This window comes from Aythya marila (genome assembly GCF_965140915.1).
Source record: "Aythya marila genome assembly, chromosome: 17".
Lineage (NCBI taxonomy): Eukaryota > Metazoa > Chordata > Aves > Anseriformes > Anatidae > Aythya > Aythya marila.
Window position 1 is genome coordinate 42,624 of NC_139058.1, and position 25,577 is coordinate 68,200.

At 41.7% G+C, this 25,577-nt stretch overlaps 1 protein-coding gene across 1 annotated transcript in view; it reads left to right on the forward strand.

Annotated features, from left to right (window-relative positions):
- The first annotated feature begins 6,692 nt into the window (after positions 1 to 6,692).
- KREMEN1 (kringle containing transmembrane protein 1) overlaps positions 6,693 to 25,577 on the forward strand; it is a 62,369-nt gene continuing 43,484 nt past the window's right edge. The window contains exons 1-13 of the mRNA XM_082774394.1: positions 6,693 to 6,874; positions 8,514 to 8,715; positions 9,709 to 9,860; positions 10,390 to 10,557; positions 10,803 to 10,977; positions 13,226 to 13,427; positions 14,530 to 14,615; positions 15,212 to 15,480; positions 17,324 to 17,467; positions 19,219 to 19,374; positions 21,080 to 21,328; positions 22,466 to 22,738; positions 23,136 to 23,318. Of these exons, the coding sequence (XP_082630520.1) occupies positions 6,808 to 6,874; positions 8,514 to 8,715; positions 9,709 to 9,860; positions 10,390 to 10,557; positions 10,803 to 10,977; positions 13,226 to 13,427; positions 14,530 to 14,615; positions 15,212 to 15,480; positions 17,324 to 17,467; positions 19,219 to 19,374; positions 21,080 to 21,328; positions 22,466 to 22,738; positions 23,136 to 23,318 (2,326 nt within the window). The 5' untranslated portion in view covers positions 6,693 to 6,807. The remainder of the gene's footprint in view (positions 6,875 to 8,513; positions 8,716 to 9,708; positions 9,861 to 10,389; positions 10,558 to 10,802; positions 10,978 to 13,225; positions 13,428 to 14,529; positions 14,616 to 15,211; positions 15,481 to 17,323; positions 17,468 to 19,218; positions 19,375 to 21,079; positions 21,329 to 22,465; positions 22,739 to 23,135; positions 23,319 to 25,577) is intronic.

Below are 25,577 nucleotides of genomic sequence, written 5' to 3' on the forward strand. Positions count from 1 at the left end.
GAGTCTTCCTCACATTGTACTTTTCACCTTTGGTCAGGAATCCGCTGAGTTGGCATGTTTCTTAATCGCAAGAGCTGGCTGTTGCTGATTCTTCCCTTTGTTGTGTCTTTATAATGAATTCCAACGTCCAGTTTTGAGATTTATAGTCCTTACATTTGTTTCTCTGTCCGTCTGCCGCTTCCTTATCGTGAGTTCTGGTGTCTTGTTTCGAGATATACAGTCCTTGTCTGGGGACTGTCCTTGCCTCCCCAATACCTCCTTAATCACATAAGACGACGCTTAGGAAATCAATTCCCAAGCAAGAGCTCCTGATGCGGCCCAGATGACTTCCACAAGAGCGAGGATGGAAACAGACGTGATCTCAAACCGAATATGATGCACGAGACCTGAAACAGAACTGCATTTCAAGCAGCGACTGCAAGACAAGAAGTGCTCGGATCAGAGCCACGATGACAAAACAAGCACTGAGGCCCTTCAGCACCGCTACCAAGTCGCCTGTCTGGTCAGTCCAGTGTAAAAAGCTAGAAGGATATCAAGACCCGAGAAGCACGGAACAGACATTGCAGAAGCAACACTACAGGACAGATGAACAGAAGGAAACTGTCCTGCCTGGCGCACGCACTCACGCTACAAAATAATCCCGCTGCTTCTATTAGCCTGGTGACCCGGCCACAAGCAGCCTGAACGTGACCCAGCCTGAACCACCCTCGCAGTGGCACCAAGTATTTTCAGCCAGCTGGCTCCATGCTGCTCTGGCTCCCAGCTCCCATTAGCCACCCCAGATATGCAAATACCAGGTGCCCCCCAACTTAGCTCTCAGGTTGCTGCATGGTAAATTCCCTCCGCCTCAAGAAATACACAGGCACTGGTCGTCATCTTAGTCAATTGCCAGGCTCATCATCAGCTGCAAAAACAGAGTACCAGCATTCACTAGCATGCCGGTCATGATGCCCACCTTCTCCACAATGCTGACTACTGCTGATGCAACATACAACTATGCTCACCTGTTCCTCTCCAAATCCAAGCTCCAACAGTGCAACCAGTATCATCCACACCACCTGGGAAAACAAAGGGATTAAATGATCGTTGCGTTCACAACACATCACGCAATGGTGTTTTTTTGTTGTTGTTGTTTTTGTTATTGTTGTTTTTTGTGTGTGTGTTTCCTGTATTTATTTATTTTTTAGTCTGCTTTAGCTCAACGGCATGCAGAGTGCAGACAAGAAAACTGGGGTGTTTCTAGAAGCAACAATCCCCACGCTTTTGCTGTAGCTTTGAATATTAAAAGGACAATACGACCCAGCAAGTAACTGGAACTTTCTTAACTGGAATTAGTTCAAACTTTTCTTCACATCAAAAGAAAAATCTAGGAGCAGAACAGATTATACACCAACAAAATTGAGTCCATTTCATCCCCAGAAAAAAAAATCACATACTCTCATCCCCTCCTGTACCTCAGCCGCTTGCCTACCCCACGTGGCACACGCTTCCATCTGTTCTCTTTACCCACTTATAGCACCTCTAAAAGGCAAACTGGAATTTTACTCTATTTGCTGTAGGAAAATAACTGCAGTGACAACCGCACCCCAAACTGAGCCAGCAGCCCCTACTAAACATCCCTCTCCTAAGTGAATTCCAAGCACTTAAAATCCAGAAATCCATAGACTCCAGCCTGCCTAAACAACCCTGCAACGGACAGAAGGAAAAACAAAGCACTGCCCCCAAAGAGCAGCCCAGGCAGAAGGAGCTCTCTGATGGCATGCCTGGGGCTCATATAGCATTTAGCCCCGCCCAGCACCCAAACCCAATCACCTGGGAAAGGGGAGGGGCAAAGCACATGAAAGTAGGAAGAGAACAAAAGGAGCAGCTGTGTTTTGTTTTGTTTTGTTTTCCTTTGTTTTCCTTTCCTTTGTTTTTTAAAATCTGTTTTATCTCAAAAACATTCAGAGAGCAGACAAGAGACCTGTGGTGTTTCTAGAAGCAAAAATCCCCTTTTGCTTTTGCTGCAGCTTTTAATGTTGAACTGATAACGGCACCAAGCAAGTAACTGAAACTTCTTCAACTGGAATTAGTTTAAACACGCTCACCGTCATCTGCAAACACAGAGAACCAGCATTCACTAGCCCTAACCCTAACCCCAACCCGCACCCTAAACTCTAACCCTAGCCCCAGCCCTAGTCCCTAACCCCAACCCTGGTTCCCGAGAACTTCATTTCCAGGCATACTCTGGGCGCTCAACATGGCCTCCCGGAGGTCCGGAGTCCCAGAACTACATTGCCCGGCATGCTCCGGGCACCCAACATGGCCTCCCGGAAGTTCGGAGTCCCAGAACTACATCTCCCGGCATGCTCCGGGCAGTCAACACGGCCTACCGGAAGCCTGGTGCCGGAAAACTACACCTACCAGAATTCCCTGGACAGCCAGCACGGCCAATCAGAGGCCGAGTTTTCGAGAACTACATTTAACAGCACTCACTGTAACCCTAGCCCTTCCCGCCCTTACACAAAAAAGCCTCAAGCCCTATCCCTAAACATCCTCGAAACCCCTACAGACCTAACCCAAACTGTTTACCACACTAAACCCCTGAAGTCCTATGCCTAAAACCCCTAACCCAATAAATTAAGACGCTCAAATCCCAAACCCGCAAAATTGAGATGCTCAAATCCCAAACCCCAAAAAATAGGACGCTCAAATCCCAAACCCCCTTCCAAAAAAGAAAAAGAAAAATCAAGAAAAAAAAATCAAACAAAACAAAAACAACAAAAGGGGTAGATCTGGTGGCATCTGCCCTGTAACCCTGCAAAAATCACGAGGGACCTAGAACAACAAAGCAAACGCACAAAATAACATTGACATCCTATCCATAAATGTGCTATAACAATTAATCACCTACAAAGAGCTTCAAGCAATAAATGCACATACTACTAGATCGGTTTCCTCTAAAAGATCGTACCAGACCCTGACCCACCAAAAGAACCCTGCATGTAGCTAACAGAAGCATCAACAAAGCACTGACCCCAAAGAGCAGCCCGGGCAGAAGGAGCTCTCTGATGCCGTGCCTGGGGCTCCTATACCATTTGGCCCCACCCAGCACCCAAACCCAATCACCTGGGAAAGGGGAGGGGGCAAACCACAAGAAAGAGAGCAGGAGCAGCAGCAGCTGTGTTCTTTTATTTATTTATTTATTTGTTTGTTTTTGTGCCTATCCCTAGTTTACAGCATGCAGAGTGCAGACAAGAGAACTGGGGTGTTTCTAGAAGCAAAATTTACCGTATTTATGCCTCAGCTTTGAACATAGAAAGGACAATACAACCAAGAAAGTAAATGAAATATTTTCCACGGGAATTAGCTCAAACTTTAGTGTTAGGTCAGAGGTTGGACTCAATGATCTTGAGGTCTCTTCCAACCTAGAAGATCTGTGATTCTGTGTGATTTACATATGAAGAAAAATCTAGGAGCGTAGGAAATTACACAGCAAAAAAAACAACGACGTAATAAGCAACGCGCATGCACGGCCCCACGGCCGACTGCAGTACTCGTTCTCCACCAGCAGGTGGCGGCAGAGGGCGCCCGCGGGCGTCACAGCGCATGCGCGGTCCCCGGGCGCCTGCAATACCCGATTAAAACCAGCAGGTGGCGGCAGAGGGCGCCCGCGGGCGTCACCGCGCATGCGCGCCCCCCGGCCGCCTGCAGTACCCCTTTCCCATCTGCAGGTGGCGGCAGAGGGCTCACGCGGGCGTTACCGCGCATGCGCGGCCCCCGGACGCCTGCAGTACCCGAATAACACCAGCAGGTGGCGGCAGAGGGCGCCACCGGACCCCCACCGCGCATGCGTACACCCCGGCCGCCTGCAGTACTCGTTCTCCACCAGCAGGTGGCGGCAGAGGGCGCCCGCGGGCGTCACGGCGCATGCGCGGCCCCCGGGCGCCTGCAGTACCCGAATAACAGCAGCAGGTGGCGGCAGAGGGCGCCCGCGGGCGTCTCCGCGCATGCGCGTCCCTCGGCCGCCTGCAGTACGCCTTTCCCAACAGCAGGTGGCGGCAGAGGCCCCCCCCGGGCCCCACTGCGCATGCGCGTCCCCCGGCTGCCTGCAGTACCCATTTACCACCAGCAGGTGGCGGCAGAGGGGCGCCACCGGACCCCCACCGCGCATGCGCGGCCCCCGGCCGCCTGCAGTACTCCTTTACCACCAGCAGGTGGAGGCAGAGGGCGCCACCGGACCCCCACCGCGCATGCGCGGCCCCCGGCCGCCTGCAGTACTCCTTTACCACCAGCAGGTGACGGCAGAGGACGCCCGCGGGTGCCAACGCGCATGCGTGTCCCCCGGCCGCCTGCAGTATTCGTTTTGCACCAGCAGGTGGCGGCAGAGGGCGCCACCGGACCCCACGGCGCATGCGCGTCCCCCGGCCGCCTGCAGTACTCACTTCCCACCAGCAGGTGGCGGCAGAGGGCGCCCGCGGGCGTCACCGCGCTATGCGCGCCCCCCGGCCGCCTGCAGTACTCATTTTCCACCAGCAGATGGCGGCAGAGGGTGCCCACGGGCGTCATGGCGCATTCGTGGCGCCCGGCAGCCTGCAGTACTCGCTTCCCACCAGCAGGTGGCGGTAGAGGGCGCACGTGGGCGTCACCGCGCATGCGCGCCCCCCGGCTGCCTGCAGTACCCATTTACCACCAGCAGGTGGCGGCAGAGGGGCGCCACCGGACCCCCACCGCGCATGCGCACCCCCCGGACGCCTGCAGTACTCGTTTTCCACCAGCAGGTGGCGGCAGAGGGCGCCCGCGGGAGTCACCGCGCTATGCGCGCCCCTCGGCCGCCTGCAGTACTCGAATAAAACCAGCAGGTGGCGGCAGAGGACACCCGCGGGCATCACCGCGCATGCGCGCCCCCCGGCAGCCTGCAGTACACGCTTTCCACCAGCAGGTGGCGGCAGAGGGCGCCCGCGGGAGGCCTTGTCGGGCGGATCACAGCTCGCCTACTGTGCCATTCGGAGCTTGTGGCTGTATTTTTTCCAACGTATTTGCTACCCACACCCCGCGGGGCAGCTTGTCTTACAAAGAATTCTGTTAATATTCTCTTTAAGGCGGGCACGAAGCATCCACTGCTCTTCTAAGCAAGCAACCTTCCTTCTGTGCTCCCTTCGGGATGCAGGACTACGTGCACTGAGATTTATTCCACTCATTTTTCTTCGCCTTTTCGTTGGCACAGTCTCCAAGGACGCCTGGCTTTCTTCTCACAGACTCGCGTCCGTTTCAGTGTAAGGCATCTTTTCCCTCCGCCGCTCTAACCCAAATTCAAATTATCCAGATAAAACAATAGCGAGGTAAGAGAGAACTGTCTGAGTTAAAGTCACCATCTTTCTGTAACTAATTTAGCAGACAGCTGTACCGCATCAGAGGAGGAGGTTTAGATGCTAACCAGGTCAGGCACATCACAGTCAAGTGAGCGCCCCCGGAATCACTAAAGAAACTTATGTAAGAATCTACTAGAAGAAAGCTGTCTCCTCTTACCACCACCTATTTAAAAGATAGTGTAGCACCCAAACCCAATCACCTGGGAAAGAGGAGGGGGCAAACCACAAGAAAGAGAGCAGGAGCAGCAGCAGCTGTGTTCTTTTATTTATTTATTTATTTGTTTTTTTTTGTGCCTAACCCTAACCCTAACCCTAACCCTAACCCTAACCCTAACCCTAACCCTAACCCTCGAACCCTAACCCTAACCCTAACCCTCTGACCCTAACCCTAACCCTAACCCTAACCCTAACCCTAACCCTAACCCCTAACCCTAACCCTAACCCTAACCCCCTAACCCTAACCCTAACCCTAACCCTAACCCTAACCCTCTAACCCTAACCCTAACCCTAACCCTAACCCCTAACCCTAACCCTAACCCTAACCCTAACCTAACCCTAACCCTAACCCTAACCCTAACCCTAACCCTAACCCCTAACCCTAACCCTAACCCTAACCCTAACCCTAACCCTCTAACCCTAACCCTAACCCTAACCCTAACCCTAACCCTAACCCTCTAACCCTAACCCTAACCCCAACCCTAACCCTAACCCTAACCCTAACCCTAACCCTAACCCTAACCTAACCCTAACCCTAACCCTAACCCTAACCCTAACCCTAACTAACTTCTGTTTTGCTATTGTAGCATACAATTACACAGTAGTGTCCACTACATCAGCACTGCCCTACTTTGGAGCCAGAATATCTTTGTGTTTCTGTCATAAGGCTTCTGTAGTCCATTTCATTACGCTAACTATTGCCACTATTTGCAATTAGAGCAGCTTTTGAATGTGTTTTTATCTTTGATGACTCTCATGCCAACAAATATTGTGCAGTAAACATGCTTTCTCAATGTCTCGTTATCTCCTGAGCAAAACTGTACTGTCAGCATCTATTCTTTATGGTTTTTCTTACAGATAGCCATTTTCAGTTTCTTTAGTAAAATTAAAACATAACACCTCATGTCACAGACTCCATGGTCCCGAACTTTGGAGCATAAGTGCTTGTAAGAAAATGCATTTCCTTTCACTTAAAAAAAAAAAAAAAAAAAAGTTACTATTAAAATAACATGTAGGAGTTCATTTGACTACCTCCTGCACTCCATTCATCATTTCCTGAATGAGAGATGACCTCTGAAATGGAGCATTTTCTTCAGTTTGTTCTGCTTCAGTAATTTACAACAAACCTTTGAACAGTGAGACTCTTTATCATTTCTGGACACGTGTTTCTATAAAAGGCTTTTCCCTGACGGGCACAAAGGCTATCACAAACAGCTGTCCTGAATCATCTGGACAAAATATGAAATTTGTTGGTGTAGGTGTTTCTTTCTTCATTCTCTTCTCCCTCAGTGCCCTTTGGAATACAGGTGAGTGGCTTTCAAATTTTTTTCTGCTTTAAACTACAAACTTTTTTGACTTCCGAACTTCAGATATATACTCAGTTATAAATTACTGATACCATTTGTACAAACTAAAGCAAGGGCACACAAGCTCGCACTTATCAGTACCATGTAATTTTCCCCTTCCTCTGTTACTTCCAGTAGGATAGTGGATCATTTTTGTAAGTAAACAGACTATCTGGAGAACACTAACTATTTTTAAAGATATATGTGAAATTTCTGGTTCCCTTTGTTGAACAAACATTTCTACTTCTATGACAGGTAGGTGTTCTAATAGAGAAAGAAGAAAGACCTTTATTTCTGACTACTATTCCTGTTCTCTGACCTATACTCACATATTATGCTAGCATGAAGGAGGCAGGCTGGCAGAGAGGGAGATGGGAAGGAGGGGAAGTTGGGGGAAGGTTTTATTGCCTTTTAATTTTCTTGCTTTCTCCCCTTTACTGACAAACAGCCTTCCCTGACGTTCCCCTGCCTTCACCCCCTCAAACACAAACAAAAAATATTTGGCATTTTCTCCTCCTTTTGACAGAAACTGTCCTCTCTGAAAATGGAAGCAACAGCACTTCAGCTCCATCAGGTGTGACCTGTTTGTTGGTCCAACCACTACCCAGGATAACTCCCCTTTTCCAAAGAGGCAGATACACATACTACATTCACCACATTAACACAGACAACCACACAGACTAACACAGTCCTAGATTACCTAGGTCATCTCAGCCTGTATTACTGATATAGTAATCCAAGCAGTCTGGATTTTGCAAGATTCCACTCTTGAAAGGTCCACAATGCTCCCAATTATCTGTGCAGTTTGTCCACCTTGCTCAACTCCTGCTGGACAGTCTCTGAAATCTGTTTCTGACAATGTTACTGTAACTTCTGTCAACTTCTCATTGCTTTATTTCTTGTGTTCATCAGTTTTTCATGTCATGTCCAGTAGTTACTTGTGGTCTGTTCACATAGACCTCATTAGAGGGCATAGTCATCTGTCCACCTACCTAGTCATTTTAACATCTACATTGTTAAGGTTAGACTCATTTAAAATGCACAAAAGGATGACATTTCAGAAGCTTTTCATAATTTCATGTTGGAACACACTTTGTCTCTAATGTTAGCTTTTCATTCATCCAAGAGCACTAGCCTTCTGTTCTCGTTGATCCCTGTGTAGGGTTGACAACAATAGGACCCCTTTCTGGTTTGCTCAGGAACTGTTTATAGAAATAAGTATGATTAATGACAGTATCTGGGAGGCTGCTCTGGAGATTTATCTTTCTACTAGTTATAAAAATACCCATGGGGTTGGTGAATTATGTATGGTCTGGGAGGTAAATAAATGTATTTAAGTGTATTATAGGTGTATCTAATCAAAATGAAAGGTAATCACATAATGCACAGGTGATTACTGCCATCATCTAAATACATTCTAAAATAATGTTCATCTGACATAAACAGACTGTTTCATTTACAGTAGTTCTTTAGATGTTTAGATGTTGTTTCAGAGAACATCTAGAGGAGCTCAATGACATTCCTATGTTTTTTTTTTGTTGTTGTTGTTGTTTATTTGTTTGTTTGTTTGTTTTTCTTCCTTGTCTTGTTCTTTAATAAGGTGCTCAAGACTCTTGCTCACAACAATGTGGAGAGCTTCTTGGTACCTGTTCTTGCCAGGTGACGTGCCAGTCCTTGGGGATTTGCTGTCCTGATTATAATGAATTTTGTCTTCAGATTTCTCCATACTCAGGATCTCTGATGGGAGGCAAAGACATTTTGGTTGAAAATACAGCTTTTAATACCTCTATGATAACGTGCAGGTGGGCCATGATTTTATATTCCTCTACCAAAGGGAGGTTACCCTTTCTAATCTCACTTTTTGACAATAGGTAATTACCACAAAACAAGACTTGTCTATGCAAGAGTGAAAAACTTACCTTCTAGAGTTGTCAAAATTATGAAACATGCAAAGGTTCTTTTACCGGTCACCCTCAAAGATACATGTTGTCTGTATTTCTACACAGGATCATTTCCTGTAGGTCAGATTATTGTGAGATACAATCATTACTCTGTTAGTCCTTCTCTGAACATGTCACAACAGTGACTTTTTTAAAAAGACTTCCTTTCAGAGCTCTTTGATGCTAGTATTTTTTTAACATTCCATTTTGAGAAACAGAAATATTAATTTATTAAACCCTAACAAGACTCAAGCAACAAGAACAGAATGTATACAGGGCACTTTATCTTTTTCCTGTAAGACAAACCCTTGATCCTAAGCATGTAAGCCTTAGGTACACATCACACATGCCACATGTGTGGCACACTGAATTTTACCAGCCCTAATGTCCTGGCATTCTTCCCACAGAATGTTCTGAGTCAGATTTTAGTTCTTCCAATCTGCATAGCAGCACTTGAAAAGGTTTTCAGTTCTTCGTCAGGAAAACCTTTAACTTGGGTATTTGTTCTGTAAAATACAACCCTGTAATCCTGTTAATCTTATAACACCGCCTTTGTCTTCCTGCTATCCCTTTGTTGTTTGTTACTAATTTATCATGTCCCACCCATAATTAAATAGTAAATCTAAGGCTAGCAGTTTGCTCTGCATTTGTGCAGTGCACAGCAGAATCCCCACTGCTGTAATAAGCACAAAGTACACATGAGCTTTTCCAGTTTATATTCACTGCTACAAGCAAAATAGCCAAGGGACTTGGAATGATCAGCACATGACACAAAGTCGCATAACGAAACATAACTGAGACATTCAGAATTCTTTTCTCAGCAGGGGCTCTGAGAAATGTTTTAAATATCAACAGGTTCAAGAAGAAAATCGAAACCAGTGGCTTTGTTGATAAGGATGGAAAAGCCCACTGTATCTCCCCACTGCTGTATGAAACTGGTTTCATCCCCTTTGAAGTTTCTACAGATGATGGGAAGACATTTCCGTACTCTGGAACTTGGTTATCAGGTTACTAAAATCTATGATAACACTCTTCTATCTATATTCTTGCTCCACAAATGCAAGATTACATGAGCCTTTCCCTTTTGATCACTTCTCTTCTTCATTAATGTTTGACATCAGAAAAGTCATTCTTGCTCCTGTCATGGTGATTCCTATTTTGAGAGATGAACTTTACAGTGAGTGAGTTCTGCTGCTATTCAGCATCAGCAGCATTAAGTCAGAAAAGGTCCTGCACAAAAGTGAGGCTGACCAAAACAGTTTCCTTTTAGTAGGTATTTCTGTTAGAAAAGAATTACACCCTCATGTTGTAATCTGAGGACTATGTCACACGTTAGTAGGGGTTGTATTCTCTCACCTTCAATTTACTCTTTTTGTGTCATTCATCATGTTAGAAAACATGCACAGAATAAATGCTGCTAAATCTGAGATACTACAGTGGCACCTTTTCATTGCTATGTGGAACAAAAATTTCATTAATTTTGTCCTTTTTCTTGTCGTTAATTTTGACTTTTCGTGTGTGTGTTCTGTAAACCAGTACATCACAGCAAAGTTCCAGATGAAGAAAAATGCACATTGGTAAATGAGACAAAATGGCAATACTATGGCACCTCCAACATTGATGGAAACTTAACTCTCACCTGGACACACCAGGCACTTACAGCAACCCATATCAACATAGAAGTCTGGGGTTACCAAGAAACAGGTAAAGTGATACTTTTCGTATCTATGCACAAGCAGTTGTCAGTTGTCAGCTTCTGTGCAGAGCTCTGTGCATCATGCTGTCACTTTCTTTGAAGATTCAGGAAGTGATCTGCAAGTATAGATAACTCATGCCAGTAATGACAGCTTTTCTCTTAATTTACATATGGGTGAAAGCATCTAATTTCAATCATGTAGCTAACTATTCTTTTACGGCATCCAAAAATACTTTTTTCCTTTATGTGGCAGGTGACAGTTACTCGGAAAACTGGTTTGCCAAGTGGGAATATCTTTATACTTTGGCAAGAGAAACCCCTAATAGTGGGACATTTTCTTTCATTCCTGTACCTGCTAAAGGAAATTACAGTACTTGGGACTTTGGAATTTTGAGAATTACACCCAGCACCTATTCTGATGGGCAGAGGCAAGTACATCATAGCATTCATTTACCATAGGTACTTTATTGCTTTTGATAATTAAACTGCAGCCTCCTTTGGCTTTTAAAACCAGGATTCCGGCTCTGTTTCTCATGAGAAAAAAAAATAAAAATAGTGTATCCTCTTCAAAGATTATGCCGCTTACTTTTTAGGCATAGACCTCATCTGAAGATAAACATATGATTATTCAATTACATACATTAATCATCAAAACATAAAAATTAATAACCAACATACTATTGAAGATATCTCATAGGAGATACCAAAGTTCATTGCTCATTTTAGGTATGTTTTCTTTATCTTCTTCTTTCTAATAGGAGTAATTTATGTGAGGCTTATTGTTGCCTTGTTGCAATTCTATTTATTTTATTTAGCTTTGGTCAGTTTTGATTTTATTTAATGCCAGTTTATTTCATATTTATTTTTGCTAACAGAAATTATTTGCTTTCTATGCACTACTTGAACTATTAGCTTCCTATATTCTACTGATTGTTGTTATATTTTTTAATGACCTCATGATCACTCCTTCAAATACAGTCAAATTAAATTATCTCCACAAATCTGATAGCAAAGACTTAGACTGCATGTTGGACTTATTCATTACTTGTCACTGATGCTAGGTAGAACTTTACAAACCATTTTCCCATTCTTTTGTACCACATTGATTTCACGTACACATTTTAGTCCTCTGAGATTGCTGCTTGATTACCTAGTTTAATGTACTTTTCTTGTTTTCAGTGTGGTGGGTTGAATCCAGCTCACGCATAATCCCCCAGTCACTCACTTCTTCCCTCCTAGAAGGATGAGGAGAGAATCAAACAGGCATAAGTGAGAAAAACTTGGGTTGAGACAGAGACAGTTTAATTATTAAAGATGGAAAAATAAAAAGTAACGCAAAGGCAATCAACCTCACAAGCTCACAAGAGCAATGCCCAGTCAGTCTCCCAGCAACTCCTGCTTTGTGACAGCCCTTCATCCTCCCCTGCCTCCAACCCCCTCCACCTCCACACCCCAAGTTTTATTGCAGAGCATGACATTCTGTAACACAGAATCTCTGGTCAGTTGGGTTAAGCTGTCCTGGCCATGTTCCTTCCAAGCCTCTTGCTAACCCCTATCCTACTCCTCTAGGGGAAGAACAAGAAAGATAAGGCCTTGATGTCGTGCAAGCACTGCTCAGCTATAGCTAAAACATCAGTGTTTTACCAACACTGTTTTGTCACAAGTCTAAAACACGGCACTGTTCAGGCAACTATGAAGAAAATGGTCTCCTGGCCAAAATCAATACACTCAGTGAACTAGGACATGCTGATTTTTGTTACAACTGTAAAGGAGGCCTTAATTGCAGATTTTTTATTATTAAAAAAAATTTCCCACAGCAGCCACAGGTTCTTCTCTACATTTATTTATATATATATTTTTGTATATAAACCTTTGCATTCCTACAAATGTTAAGTCCACTTCCTTTTATTTCATTAACTATTTCCATATGATATTTGGTGATAGATCTCTGCAAGTGCTTCATACATATCCTGAGCTTGGGCAGATGCTCCTTCATAATTCTTCCACATGTCTACGGTTCTTGATATAGATAGTGTGGCCCCTGTAAATGCATGAAGTTCATGGGTTTCGGTGTTAGACCATATTACTAATACATCAGAAATTACTTCGCCATTTAGAAGCTGCTAACTACACAAGGGTTACTTTTTCTAGAGAGTTTATTATTACAATTTTGGAAACTATTCTTTTCATGTATAGTTTCATGAGTGGATAGCAGAGTAGCCTTGGAACATTTCGAGGATTCTGAATGTTTCTTTCCCTATTTGTTGCTATTGGGCCTGTTAGTTCTGAGGAACAGAATTAGGTTGTGATAGAGAATCCAGATTTTCTTTGTTCTGGCCAAAAGGAAATATGATGTGAAGAGGCATGAAGAGACTATCTGTATCTAAAAAAGTTTCATGTAAGCCAGAATCACAAATGCTAAAATGTATTTCTGATTATAACATACTTGCTGCATGCTGTCATGTCACACTTTAAATGAGGAAAATTTTGATTTACTGTAAATTTTTGCAGGAAAAAGAAAACAGTGACCTTCACAATGAAAATCAAAACAAAACAAAAACCCCTTACAAGTTGTACAATTATACATAATTCTAGTTAGTCATTAAGACAGCATGGCTGACAAAACAGTGCTTGTTCATCTATCAAATCTAATTTTTTGGCTCTTTTTTTCTACAGCAACATTCCATCAGTCTGGAGCTCGGCGCATGCATTGGCTTGGCACCTTGGGGAAGACTTCAGAAATGACCCAATTACATGGGCAACTGCAAAATGTGTAGAATGGGACAGGAAAGAGGAGAAGCTTCCAAATTTTTTGGAAGAAATTATAGATTGTCCTTGCACCTTGTCACAGGCAAGAGCTGACACTGGAAGGTTCCATGTAAGTTATTAATCCATCACTCTGGCCTATTATAGTTCCAAGTAGAAGTTTAGGGACTGACATACTCTTCCCCATAGCTCTGTTCCCTCTTTAAGTGTCATTACAAGGAAATTAAATTATACTTAAATTTGCACAAGTAGCATGACAAATAGCAGAGGCAGATACAGTTTATTCAGGCAGTCTAAATAACAAAAATCCCTGTTGGATAGTCAACAAAAAACACCTTTAAATGGTATTAAGACAATGCTTCCAGTGGTAGATGGAAAACGCTCAGAGAGGACAGTGAACCAGGTAGAGCTGGGAGCACAGATGACTTCTTCAAGGTCCTACAAGATGGCAGTCTGTGTCTGTAGGTAATATATCCCATTCTGGAAGAAGCAGCTATGTTTCTACTTAGTATATCATAACTTGCTGTAAATCTTTCCATCTTACATTTTGGAGCTAAAGTCCACAGCTATAAACCATTATTTCCTGTCTCCTTCCTTCCTCCTTCTCAATTTGACTGTTAACAAAGGACTGATAAAAGCCAAGAAATCAGTTGCCGTTTAATTTATGCTTTCAGACCTACAGTACTGTGCTGAAGACCAAATAGGGTAACTTTCTCACCTGTATACAATACCAATGATGGCAGTGTGCTTATGCATATTAAAATACATATGTTAGGTATTTTTAGTTGCTATAATTTCCTGGTTATTAAACTCCAAACATGATATGTATTTTAGATCATACACAAAAAAGCACATGAAAAAAAAAAGAATAGATACACTGCACTGCCACTGTCTAAAAGAGTAAGACATAAGATAATCACTGTGGCATATTCTGTGTTTGTCAGAATTATAGTTGGGTCCTCCATTTGGCTCCATCTGTTTTTCAAGGTCTGTTGTAATAGACTGCAAAATGCTGAAGTTAGACTAACATGTTGATCCAATCACTTCAGTACTAAATTCACTGTTTTTCGTATAATTCTGTGATACTCAGCACACAGCTGCAACCAGTTTGTTTAGCCTTTACATATAACTGAGAAATAAAGGGTTGGGAGAGGACCTAAAAATAGAAAGGACAAAATGAAAGCTCCATTAAGCAGAACATTGTTCTTTTTCAGACAGATTATGGCTGTGACATTGAAAAAGGGAGCGTGTGTACTTATCACCCTGGTGCTGTGCATTGTGTAAGAGCCATTCAAGCCAGGTAAAGAAAAAAAATTGAAATTGCATTTTTTTTAAATGATTTATTCTGTCTCAGAGATAGCAGTGTCACAGAAGTCACAGAGGTGTTTGGACTCTCAGCTCTCAGGTTCATAACAATCACTGTTTCCCCCTTATTAGTCTTCATTGCTGAGATTAAGTTATGGCCTTAGATTTACTAAGCAATTAATTACACTGTGCTGGATATCAGGATACCTAAACAAGCACTGCTGCCAAAAAAATTAATTAGACTTAATTAAGCCTTTTTTATATGGGTCTATGTTAGTTCAACAAGTTATTCTTTGCACTTGTTCTATCAGAACAATTGTAAACAGTACTGTGCTTGTATGGCTGAAAGTTCCTACAGAACTTTCTGCCTTGGTTAAAATTCCCGCCCTCATAATCCCTGATCTGGTCTATTTTATAAGAGCTGGGAAGGAAAAAAGAAAAATTACTGACGTATCATTTCTGGATGTCACATAGAGCTTAGTAACAAAAACATTTAGCCACATCCATAAAAAGACAATAGGTAAACTGTATGCACAAATAGACTTTGCAGAGCTGAATGATGACTTTTTTCTCTCTCAATTTCTCAACCAGTCCTGTGTATGCAGCAGGCCAGCAGTGTTGCTATGACTCCACAGGGGCCCAAATCCTCACACAAGACTCCACAGGTGGCAGCACACCTGATCGAGGCCATGACTGGGGTTCACCACCTTTCATGAAGCCTCCCCGGATACCTGGCTTTTCCCATTGGCTTTATGATGTCATCAGCTTCTACTATTGCTGTCTGTGGTCTGATAATTGTCATTTCTATATGAAAAACCGTCCCTCCAGTGACTGCAGGACATATCACCCGCCTCGAGCTGGTAAGACCTTTAGAATTCCATTATGGATTATAGATTTTTTATACAGTTTTGTCTTTTAGAATGTTTGTGTATGTGTTTTGTATCAGTTAAGAATGCGGAGGGCACAATATCCTGTAGAAAATTTCCATGGAAGGTTTCAAATGATCTGTCAGTGGCAAAATCTGTGTTTTTTAGCTGTCCTGCAAAATGTTCAGGTTGAGTATCTCGTTAACCCCTGGAACTTAAATAGCTGAGGTTTTGTAGTCAATGTCTATGGCTTCCTATCATCAGCGGGCTCTTCCTCAAAAATAAGTTAGGGATGGTTAATGACAGCTTAGCAGTAGCTAGAAAAAACTGTAATGCTGAAAAATGCTACTCATATCAAACATGGAAAGGTCTAGCATTTATTAGTGTGTCTATTTTTCCTCCCCATTGCTTTTAGGAAGTATTCTTTGAGTCTTGCCATGGCTATATTGCTGCCACATGTCTTGCTTTCTTCTATGTTGCTGGTGTGCTGTGGTATCTGGTAGGATTGTGTCCTCTTAAAGAAGGAAAGAGCAAGGACTCTGTGGTCTGCTTCAAGCAAAGAGGAGAAAATTGCAGAGGGCACTGAAGGAAGTAGCTAAGACATGATGTGATAAAACATGAATTTCTCCCAAGACTAGCAATAGTGGATAGTGAAAGTCTCTTCTGATAGTCCCCCATGAAATTTTCCCGTCTGGAAGCAACAAAGGACGGCTTGTCCTTAAGGAATATGGAGCTGTGAGCCAAGCGTGATAACAAAGCTGGCAGGGCAGGGTCCTTGCCAGCCTGGGGTCCAGTCCAGCTGTACCCATGCAAGGTGAGCAGGGTGGACACAAGGAAGGCAGCAGACATCAGCTGAGAATACAGATCTCCAAAGAAGCTTGTGGTGTCAGGACAGGTCCAAAGTTAAGCTGAGAAATCTCTGCCAGAGGGTCCAATACCCAGTCCAGAGATTGTTGGGCAAGTCTATAGTAATAAGACATATCTGAGGACAAGCCAGAAAGTCACTCTGCAGTCTGGGTCCAGATCAACAGGGTTCATGGCCAGGCACAGGCATGGCTGTGTTGGAGATGGAGACAGGTACACCTGCCTATGAGGTAGCTCAGTCAGGGACTCAGGGTCCAGACTGATAGAAGCACTGATAACAAAATACTCACCAACCAAGCAGTTAAGGACCTACCTGTCATATGGGTGTCCTTACACAGAGATTCATACCTCAGACAGGAAGGAACAACTTTATCATTTTTTGCTCTGGGTGATAGGGACCTTCCAACCTCTTTACTATTGTGGTAGGCAAAACCAAGGATATCTGCTGAATGCTGTAGAGGCTTTGGGGCTGAGGATCACAGTCATTTCTCTCTGTTCTGGCCAGATGAGACCCATTCCATTTCTCCTATTGTCACTCTCAGCTACATATGAAAGCTTCCTTCCCTGGTGAGCTGCATCTGGAATAGTCCTGTATTTGTGTGTAAGTCCTCCTCTACATTATGTGGGAATTAGGTTTCTAACTTGAGAGTGAGGATTGTGGTAGGGGGTACACCAGGTAAACATTGTTCCACATGAAAGTATTTTAAACTGCAGTTCTAAGTGTTGGCTGATGAAGACGAGTAACTGGAATGACAACTGCTGTTCCTACAGTGCTGTTCAAGGTATGTTACAGCACTGCTCGAGTCACATTTACATGGATCAGGCTTGTGTTTATTCCTTTGTTTAAATACCTGGATCACCGCAATGGCTCTTTTTTTTTTTTTTTTTTATCCCCTCATGTGAGCCTAAGAAAAGGAGTAATAGATTGCAGTCTTTGCTTGTTCTTATGTCTCTTTTTGCTTTTAAAAAACAGCATCTGCCTTTGGGGATCCCCACTTCTTCACATTTGATGGTCTGAACTTCACTTTTAAAGGACAAGGGGAATACACATTGGTAGAGTCTGATCTCACATCCCTAAGGGTGCAAGGAAGGACCCAGCAGGCACACTTTCCCAATGGTAAGTTGGTAAGAGGGAAAGCAGTGATGACAAATAATAGCTTCTGAGGTTGTTTGATTTTCTCTTTACAGCATTCCTCCAGGCTTTCCTAGTCTTCTTTTTCCTCTAAACATTTCCCAAACTATGACTCCTGTCTTTCTGGGCTGTAACAGTGTTCTTTCTCCATTCCCAGACAGATTAACACCTTACACTGATGTTCTTATGAGTGGAAACAACTTTTTTTTTGTCAATGTACATTTGTGTGTTCTGGCATTCTGCTGCATTATTGTATAAATATGGACATTTCATTGTAAAATAACTGACAAAATAATGCATTAGTTGCACCATGTTTAAATATGTATTTTAAAATGTAGTTGTGAAACACAGCATTTCCTCATAGGCATTCAGAGTAGGGCCAGTATTATCAGTTTAACTCTGTATTTATTGACTCAAGACAGAAAGTAAAAACACAGGAAATCAGTAGTTAAAAGAGAGATGATTATAAGTCAAACATTAAAATCTTCCAAAAGCATATTTCCTGCTGTAAATAAAAAGATGAATCCTGGATCAATCACAGATTTCAAACTGAAGTCAGTAATGCAGAGTACTAATTGAGAACAAATTCAAGCATTTCTTCAAGAAATTTGAAGAATTTCTTCAAGATTCTTCTGTAATGATTACGAGATGCTGATATATCTTAGGCAAGTCAATAAGAGCAAGCTGAAAATAATTACCTGTGAGATAATGTAAATAATTCCAGAACTAAGTAAGAAATAATTTGTTGGAGAATGGTTACTGATGAGTTGCAGAAGTTACTTACTATTAGGATCTATTTTATGTAGTATAATATGACACGTTAAAGAGAGGTGCTTAGGCATGGACATGGTAATTCTGGTGTGATCTGAAGGAAAGGAGGCCTCTGAGAAATACTGACATGCAAATGAAGCAGTCATCTTCATCAGTTGGAGCAGTCATCTCTTTTTGGCCCAACCCATATGCATGCAAGGAAATTAAAATAAATTTTGGGGTATGCAAGTGCAAAAGTACTTTAGAAGTATATAACAATACAGAAAAATAAACACTTCTCTGAGCTTTTCAGAAAGTCTTTTTAGATACCCCAAACTCACAGAAAAGTTCAGAAAGTCTGATGAGAAGTTGATTAAGGGTGTCATTCTGTTTTGTTTTTGTTGTTTTCAAAGGGCCTGCTTGTCCTGTTCTTTTGGCTTATTTGTAAAACAAAACCTAGGGCAGAGGAAACTGTCTGGAGGTACCTTTGTCACTTGAATGGGTAGATTGCAAAGGAGCCTGTAAGAAGGAGATGGTCTTTTACCTGCATTTTGAAAGTAGGGAAAAATAGGGCATGGAATGGGAGAATGCTGTCCTGCTTCTCAGGACAATCTGAAAAGCTTCATATCAGATACTTTCATTTATGCTGTTCCTGGATCTAATGGTACAGGAGAACAATTGGTCTTCTTACGTATCTCTGCCACCACCATTGGGATTAAGAATTTAGAATCGCCAGACCCTTTTTTAGCAGTAAACATTCTGCTTTCAATATACTACGTTAGCAGGAGACTTATACTGTGGGCTTCAGTGCAATATGATTTATATGTTTAGCAATTTCCTGAAATATAAATAATCATATTTAATTACTTTTAGGAAATGTCTGTTTGTTTTCTTATTGTTTTATTGTCTGTATCTGTAAACATTCTATATTTATTTTATATGATGTGAGGTATCTTGAGGGATTGTTTTTTTTTTTTGTTTGGAAGGAACGGAAGCTCAGGTGACAGGCCTGTCTGCAGTGGCCATGCAGGAGAACAACTCTGATGTGATTGAAGTACGCTACTCAGAGGATTTGAATCTGGAGGTTCTGTTGAACCAAAAGGTGGTCAACTTCTCTGAGCAAAGTTGGATGGACCTGAAAGGTCAGTTACAAATATCAGCTTTGAAACCTATTTTATTCCTGTGAAATCCCTGTATAATTAAAAACATCTCTAAATGCATGTATTTTGATTCTATTTTCAGTGTACTTTTGAGAAACAGAATGCAGGTCACTCCAAAAATAAAGTGTGAAATAAAACAAAGGGCAAGCGATATCCCAGATAACTAAATCTTATTTTATTATTATCATCTGCCTTTCTTCAGTTTAGTTGCTGCCAGATTGAGGCAGAATCAGTGGTAATGCACAATTTGCATGGGCCTTGGTGAACAAAATGGAGAGCATAGGGAAGAATGTGATTTCCATCCAATCTGCCTTGCTGGCCCTATTTTTATACTAACTCAGTGCATGGATCCCTCTTGCCTTTGAGACTGATTACAGCTAGGCTCTGGACAGGAATATAAATGCCAGAATTATGGGCTACAATTCTCCTTCCTAAAAGCCATAGATCAAGCATGCTACAGAGAAGCATAATGTGGCTAAGTTCCCATGGAGAGATGTAGCAGCAAAAACATCAGATCCCAAGACCTTCCTGCTTCTCATCAGCATTTCTAGCAGTGACACCAACTGCTGGAACTTCAACACTGACTGGGAAGAGGCAGAGCCGTCAGATTTCTCAGTAGTCTGGACTGGCATGTTCTTTTCTCTCAGAATGAACAAATAACATAAATGACAGCCTTTACCAACACATGGTGCCTTCCTGAACTTTCTGGGATGTGTAGTGTATGAAGGGAATGCATACAATCCTGGCGATGATACTGAGATATTTAACAGATGGCTTCAATGCCCACTTCTTCCATGTCATCTTTCAGTGGTTTGTGGAGCAATTGTTTTCCTCCTCATTCCATGGAGGATGAATAGAATTAAAAACTCTTTACTCATTCTGCTTTGAGCCTATGTATTTAATGCAAAGAAACGTACCAATCAAAATGAATGATAGTGAAATACAACCAATGTATACTAAAATATAGATGAATTTCACAATCACATATCAGGAGCTCTCTGGGTTGGTCAGATGTTACCCCTCTATTCTTCTGCCTCAAAAGACTATGAAAAGTTGCATTTCTTTTTATTATTTTTTTCCTCCAGGGGTGTGATCATTTGATTACACTTTATAAAAAATTTAACAGTGAACCTTCTGCTCAGCAGAGGAATTTTTCTGTGGCTATCACATATTATTCCCCAAATGGATGGAAAACATAATGAAGAGCAGAGGGAAGGAAAAAAATGGGACAGTGATGGAACTTGGATAAAGAGCTGTAACAGGGAAGTTTTGACAAGATGATCAAGAAGCAGAGGAAACCTGTGACCAATGAGAGCAGTGTTTCCAGCTCACAGCAACTCTGTGATGTAATTGTCTCATACCCTAAAGTTTCTGCTCTGGGACACTGTCAAAAGAACATGCAACTTATATCAAACGTGGGCCTTTTTTTGCTACTGCTCTGTAGTAGCCATCTTAACACATTTGTAGGTGTATGTGTTGCTCCTGCCTCGGCAAATTTTTAGGGCTGAATTCCTCTTGTCTTCCAAAAACAGATGGTATGGAGGTGTGGCCTCCTTTTAAATGCTTCTCAGAATGTAGCCCAGAGAGGAAGGAGGGAAATGCTTTATAAAAAATGTTTAAAACTGATGACACATCAACCTGTTCACTTTAGATTAGTTGTTTTGTCCTCTTCCTCTCATTGTTTTAGGTCTCTTTCTCCATTCTACATCTGATCAGAAGATTACAGTGATGTTCTCTTCTGGGTCTGGAGTAGAGATAAAGGGGAGTGGAGGATTCTTGACCCTGACAGTTTTGCTCCCAGATAAGTTTATGAATCACACACAGGGTCTCTTTGGAGTGATGAATGGTAATACAGAAGATGAGTATACCTTTAAGAATAAAACAACCATATCAGTTCATGCAAGTCCTCAGCAGTTGTTTGAATTTGGAGCTAATTGTAAGTGATTTCTCTGGTCTATTATTACATTTGTTTTTATAAATTGAAAGCCATTTCTGATTTACAGATCAGAAAATTGTCTGTGCTAAGCAACCTATTCGGGGGGGGGGGAGGGGGGCAGGGGGGAGAAAGAGAGAGAAGTGAGTGAGAGAAGTATGCTCTTCCTTACCCAAGTGGGTAACATATTGAGCCAAAATGGATGAAGACAGAACCATGATGAAAATTTCTGCACTTTGTTCCATCAACAGTGAGAGCTCATATTTCACCACTTACACTTTCAGAATTCCATCTACAATGGTCAGTGGAACATGACATCCTGAGACTGAAGTGTTACAAAAATCCAACAATAGTCAGGGTCAGCTACCTTTTTCCAGAATATTACTAATGTTTCCATTAAGTATCTGACAGTTTTAAAAATCAAGTATTAAAATAAAAATTAACAATTGCCCTAACAATTTTCTTTAAAAAGGCAAGGGGTGTGAAAGAATATTTGCTTTCATTCAATGAAAGTGATTCAGTTGCTATATCTAGCCTGCAGCACTAGATTGGTCTGTGTTCCTCCTGATGTCAGGCTAGAAGACGGATCAGAAGAAACAAGGTACAAAATACCCTCTGGCTACCATTTGCTCTCTGTGTCAAGCACAGTGTAGCTGTATGCCATCATTGAGATCATACTCAAAAGTTTCACTGCTCTTACTTCAGGAATTTTCCAGTTCCTCTGAATGAAAATATAAAACAGTGCCATGGCGGCAACAATACATTTAGGGATAGACAGGATCAGGATTTGTGTTACTTGTAACATTTGGTCTAGCTAGCTCTGTCTGAGGTACTTTTTATCATCAGTTTTCCAGCAGACATCTGAATTCGTCATTACATAAAGTTGTAGCTAAACATCTATTTAGATCCAGTTTTAACAAATTGATCAAAGACTAACTTTAGTATGAGATTAAGATACTGCATGTAAAAAGGAAAATAATCTTGAACTGTCAGGAATAGGTACTAGATATGACTTCAAGGATCTGTTCCAGTTGTAGATACATTTAAGTAAATAAACACCTAGGTTAGTAAGTAGCAGGAGGTGGTGTAGGTCTGTAAGCAATGTTACCTATGAATCTCTCTTGCTTTCTGTTTCCCAAGGGGCTGTTGAAAATGGAACTTCTCTCTTTACTTATGACACAGAGTTCTTATTGAACAATTTCTTTTATGGAGAAAAGCACAATACTTCTTTTCTGCCAGTGTTCTTTCCTTATGAAGACCCTGATGATCCCTTGGTGAAAGAGATGGTCTTGGTCTGTGACTCTGACCCTTTCTGCAGATTCGATGTCCTGACAACAAGAAGTCTTCAAGTGGGAAGTTTCACAAGATTATCTCATCAGAATCACAAGCAGTTGGTAGAAAATCTAGAGCCAGGTGAGACAGCATTAAACAAACTATTCCTTTCTGCAAGGCATCTAAATAGTTAAGACCACATGAAGAGGCTTTGCCCAACTGTAGGTTCATGCATCTATGAACACATTTATCAGATGTAAACATCCTTGTACGAGAAGAATTTTAACATGTAGGTTACTTAGACAAACATGAAATACATTTTTTTCCATTTCTTTCACTACTGAACCACTGTGTAGAAGAACTCTTCATTTTCTGTGACTTCACCTTGGATTTAAAAATAAATAAATCTGAAACTATTTTTTTAGCCTAGAAATCTTTGTCTTCCTTTGGGTTGCCACTCAAATGCCATTTGAATAATTGTAATTGAGATTTGCTAGTGCAAACACTGAATACTTGAATCAGATTTTTTTTTTTCTAGTGATTTCTTGTGGCTGGCTGGATCATCCAACCAACGGAAGAAAAAATGGAACAAACTACCTGCTGGGCTCAACCATCCATTTCATCTGCAATCAGGGCTATGAACTCACTGGATCAAAAGAAATAATCTGTCAAGTGACAGGAGCCTGGTCTGGAGACATACCTAATTGTATCCTGAGAACAGGTCTGCTTCCTTTTAAATGTTACGTTTTCATCAGAAATCATTTTCATTAACCAGGCGATCTCAGTATACAATGTTGGCCCTTGACAAAAGCAACTTCTTTTATTTGGGAAGACATTGGACATGAGATTCCGTAGCTTCTAAAAAGACTAATATTTAAATCTAAATAACAGTTTTGCTTTTTTATTATTATTATTTTTAATCTACTCATTCTCAGGACTTAGGGCTATATGCTTCTGTTTCTCCAGTTTTGGCCTAAAGGAACTGTTCCTCAAGTGGCCAGTCTAAAATAATTTACAAACTCAGTCTTAGAAAATGGGAATGTATAATCACTTAGCTAAAATTATTCCATAACATAGAAATACATAGGCTATAAAATGACTCCTTATTTATAGCATTATTTTAATGTATTTTTCTTCTGTAAATGTGTTTTTTAGTAGTTTTGAAAATATGTAATTTCAAAATTACAGAGATTATTGAAATCGTCTAGTATCAACATAATTTGAACTGCTTTTCAAGAACAAATGATGGTACAGCTCCCAAGCATTTATTGTCATCCTTGGTTCTGCCATTGATAATTTAATTTTAACTTTCTTTGCAACTGGGGCAAATTTATATCCAGTCTAAGCCATCTGAGTGGTGGGTTACAATTTCACACATTATAAAATGAGCCTTTAAGAGAAACTTTGCAGAACAGGACCTGGGGATCTTGGTGGATGCAAGCTGAGTATGAGCCAGCAGTGTGTCCTTGCAGCAAAGAAGGCTAATGGTATCCTGGGCTGCATTAGGCAAAGTATTGCCAGATGGTTTGAGATAGTTGATTGTTCCCCTCTACTCAGCAGTGGTGAGGCCATGCCTGGAGTGCTGGGGACAGTTCTGGGTTCCCCAGTACAAGAGACATGGATGTACTGGAGAGAGTCCAGTGAAGTGCCACAAAGATGATGAAAGAACTGGAGTATCTCTCCTCTGTGGAGAAGCTGAGAGAGGTGGAATTCCTCTACCTGGACAAGAGAAGGCTCAAGGGGGGAATCTCATCAATGTTTATAAATACATGAAGGGAAGGTGCAAAGAGAATGGCCCAAAGGTCTTTTAATTGGTGCCCAGTGCCAGGACAAGAAGCAATGGGAACAAATTGAAACAAAGGAGGTGCCTTCTGGCATCAGGAAACAATTTTTTTGCTGTCATGGTGACAGAGCTCTGGCAGAGGTTGCCCATAAAACCTGTAGAGTCTCTGTTGTTGGAGACATCCAGAAGCTGTCTATGTATAGCACTGGGCAAATGGCTCTAGGTGATCCTGCTTGAGTGAAGGGACTGGGCAAGATAACCTCCAGAGACCCCTTCCAACCTCGTTCTGTGAAATTCGTTAATGAACAGCCTGTGATAACAGAGGGCAGAGAGCAGACATAGAATCCTTGTCTCTCCCTAGGCTTCCCCTTCAACACATGTTGAAAGCTTCCACTCTTTCTGGTTCCAAAGGACTATGCTATCTCAATGCAAAATGTGTTATTCTATAACAGTAAAATTATTGTGAATCATGTAGTATAATATTTATTATAAACAAAAATTCATTACCCCTCTTGTGTCAGTATTATTAGATTATCAATTAGCCTGGAATTTTTAGACTTAGTACCAGTTCGTCTGTCTCTATAATTTTCAGAAAATTGACTAATATTTCCTAAGGTTCAGCTTCGATCTGTTCCTGCACCATGTATACTCCAAACATCCTCAAGATGGCAGTGTTTCAAAGCACCACTGTGATGCAAGGCCATAGAGCATGTTGAAACACTTTTAATGCTGAGTTAATTATTCCTGAAAGTACTCATCAGATAAATCCTATCAATGGATTCTCCGTTCCGATCACCTTCCAAAAATCTAGAAAGTGCACAATACATCAGCAGTGAATTCTTGGCCAGCAGAAACTTTTATTCTGCTTTTGAAGGCCTGTACCAGTTGCTTATTTCCGACACAATGTCTCATATTTAGTGTTATTAGTGAGATGATCCACAAATGAGTTTGAGCAACAGACTGAGAACTTTAGCATACAAAATAATCATTGAACATTTGCACAGAACAACTGTAAAATATACAGTGTTACTAAATTTTAAATAGATGAGTGAACATTTTTGGATTTTTTTCGGGGGGGGGACCAGCTAGTGATAGTAATCAGTACACAACTGATTCTATTCACAAAAGCCTGTCTCAGTATTGAAGCTATTTTGTAAAGAGTGAAACTAGAAGTATTTCAAAACATTTATGTTTAAT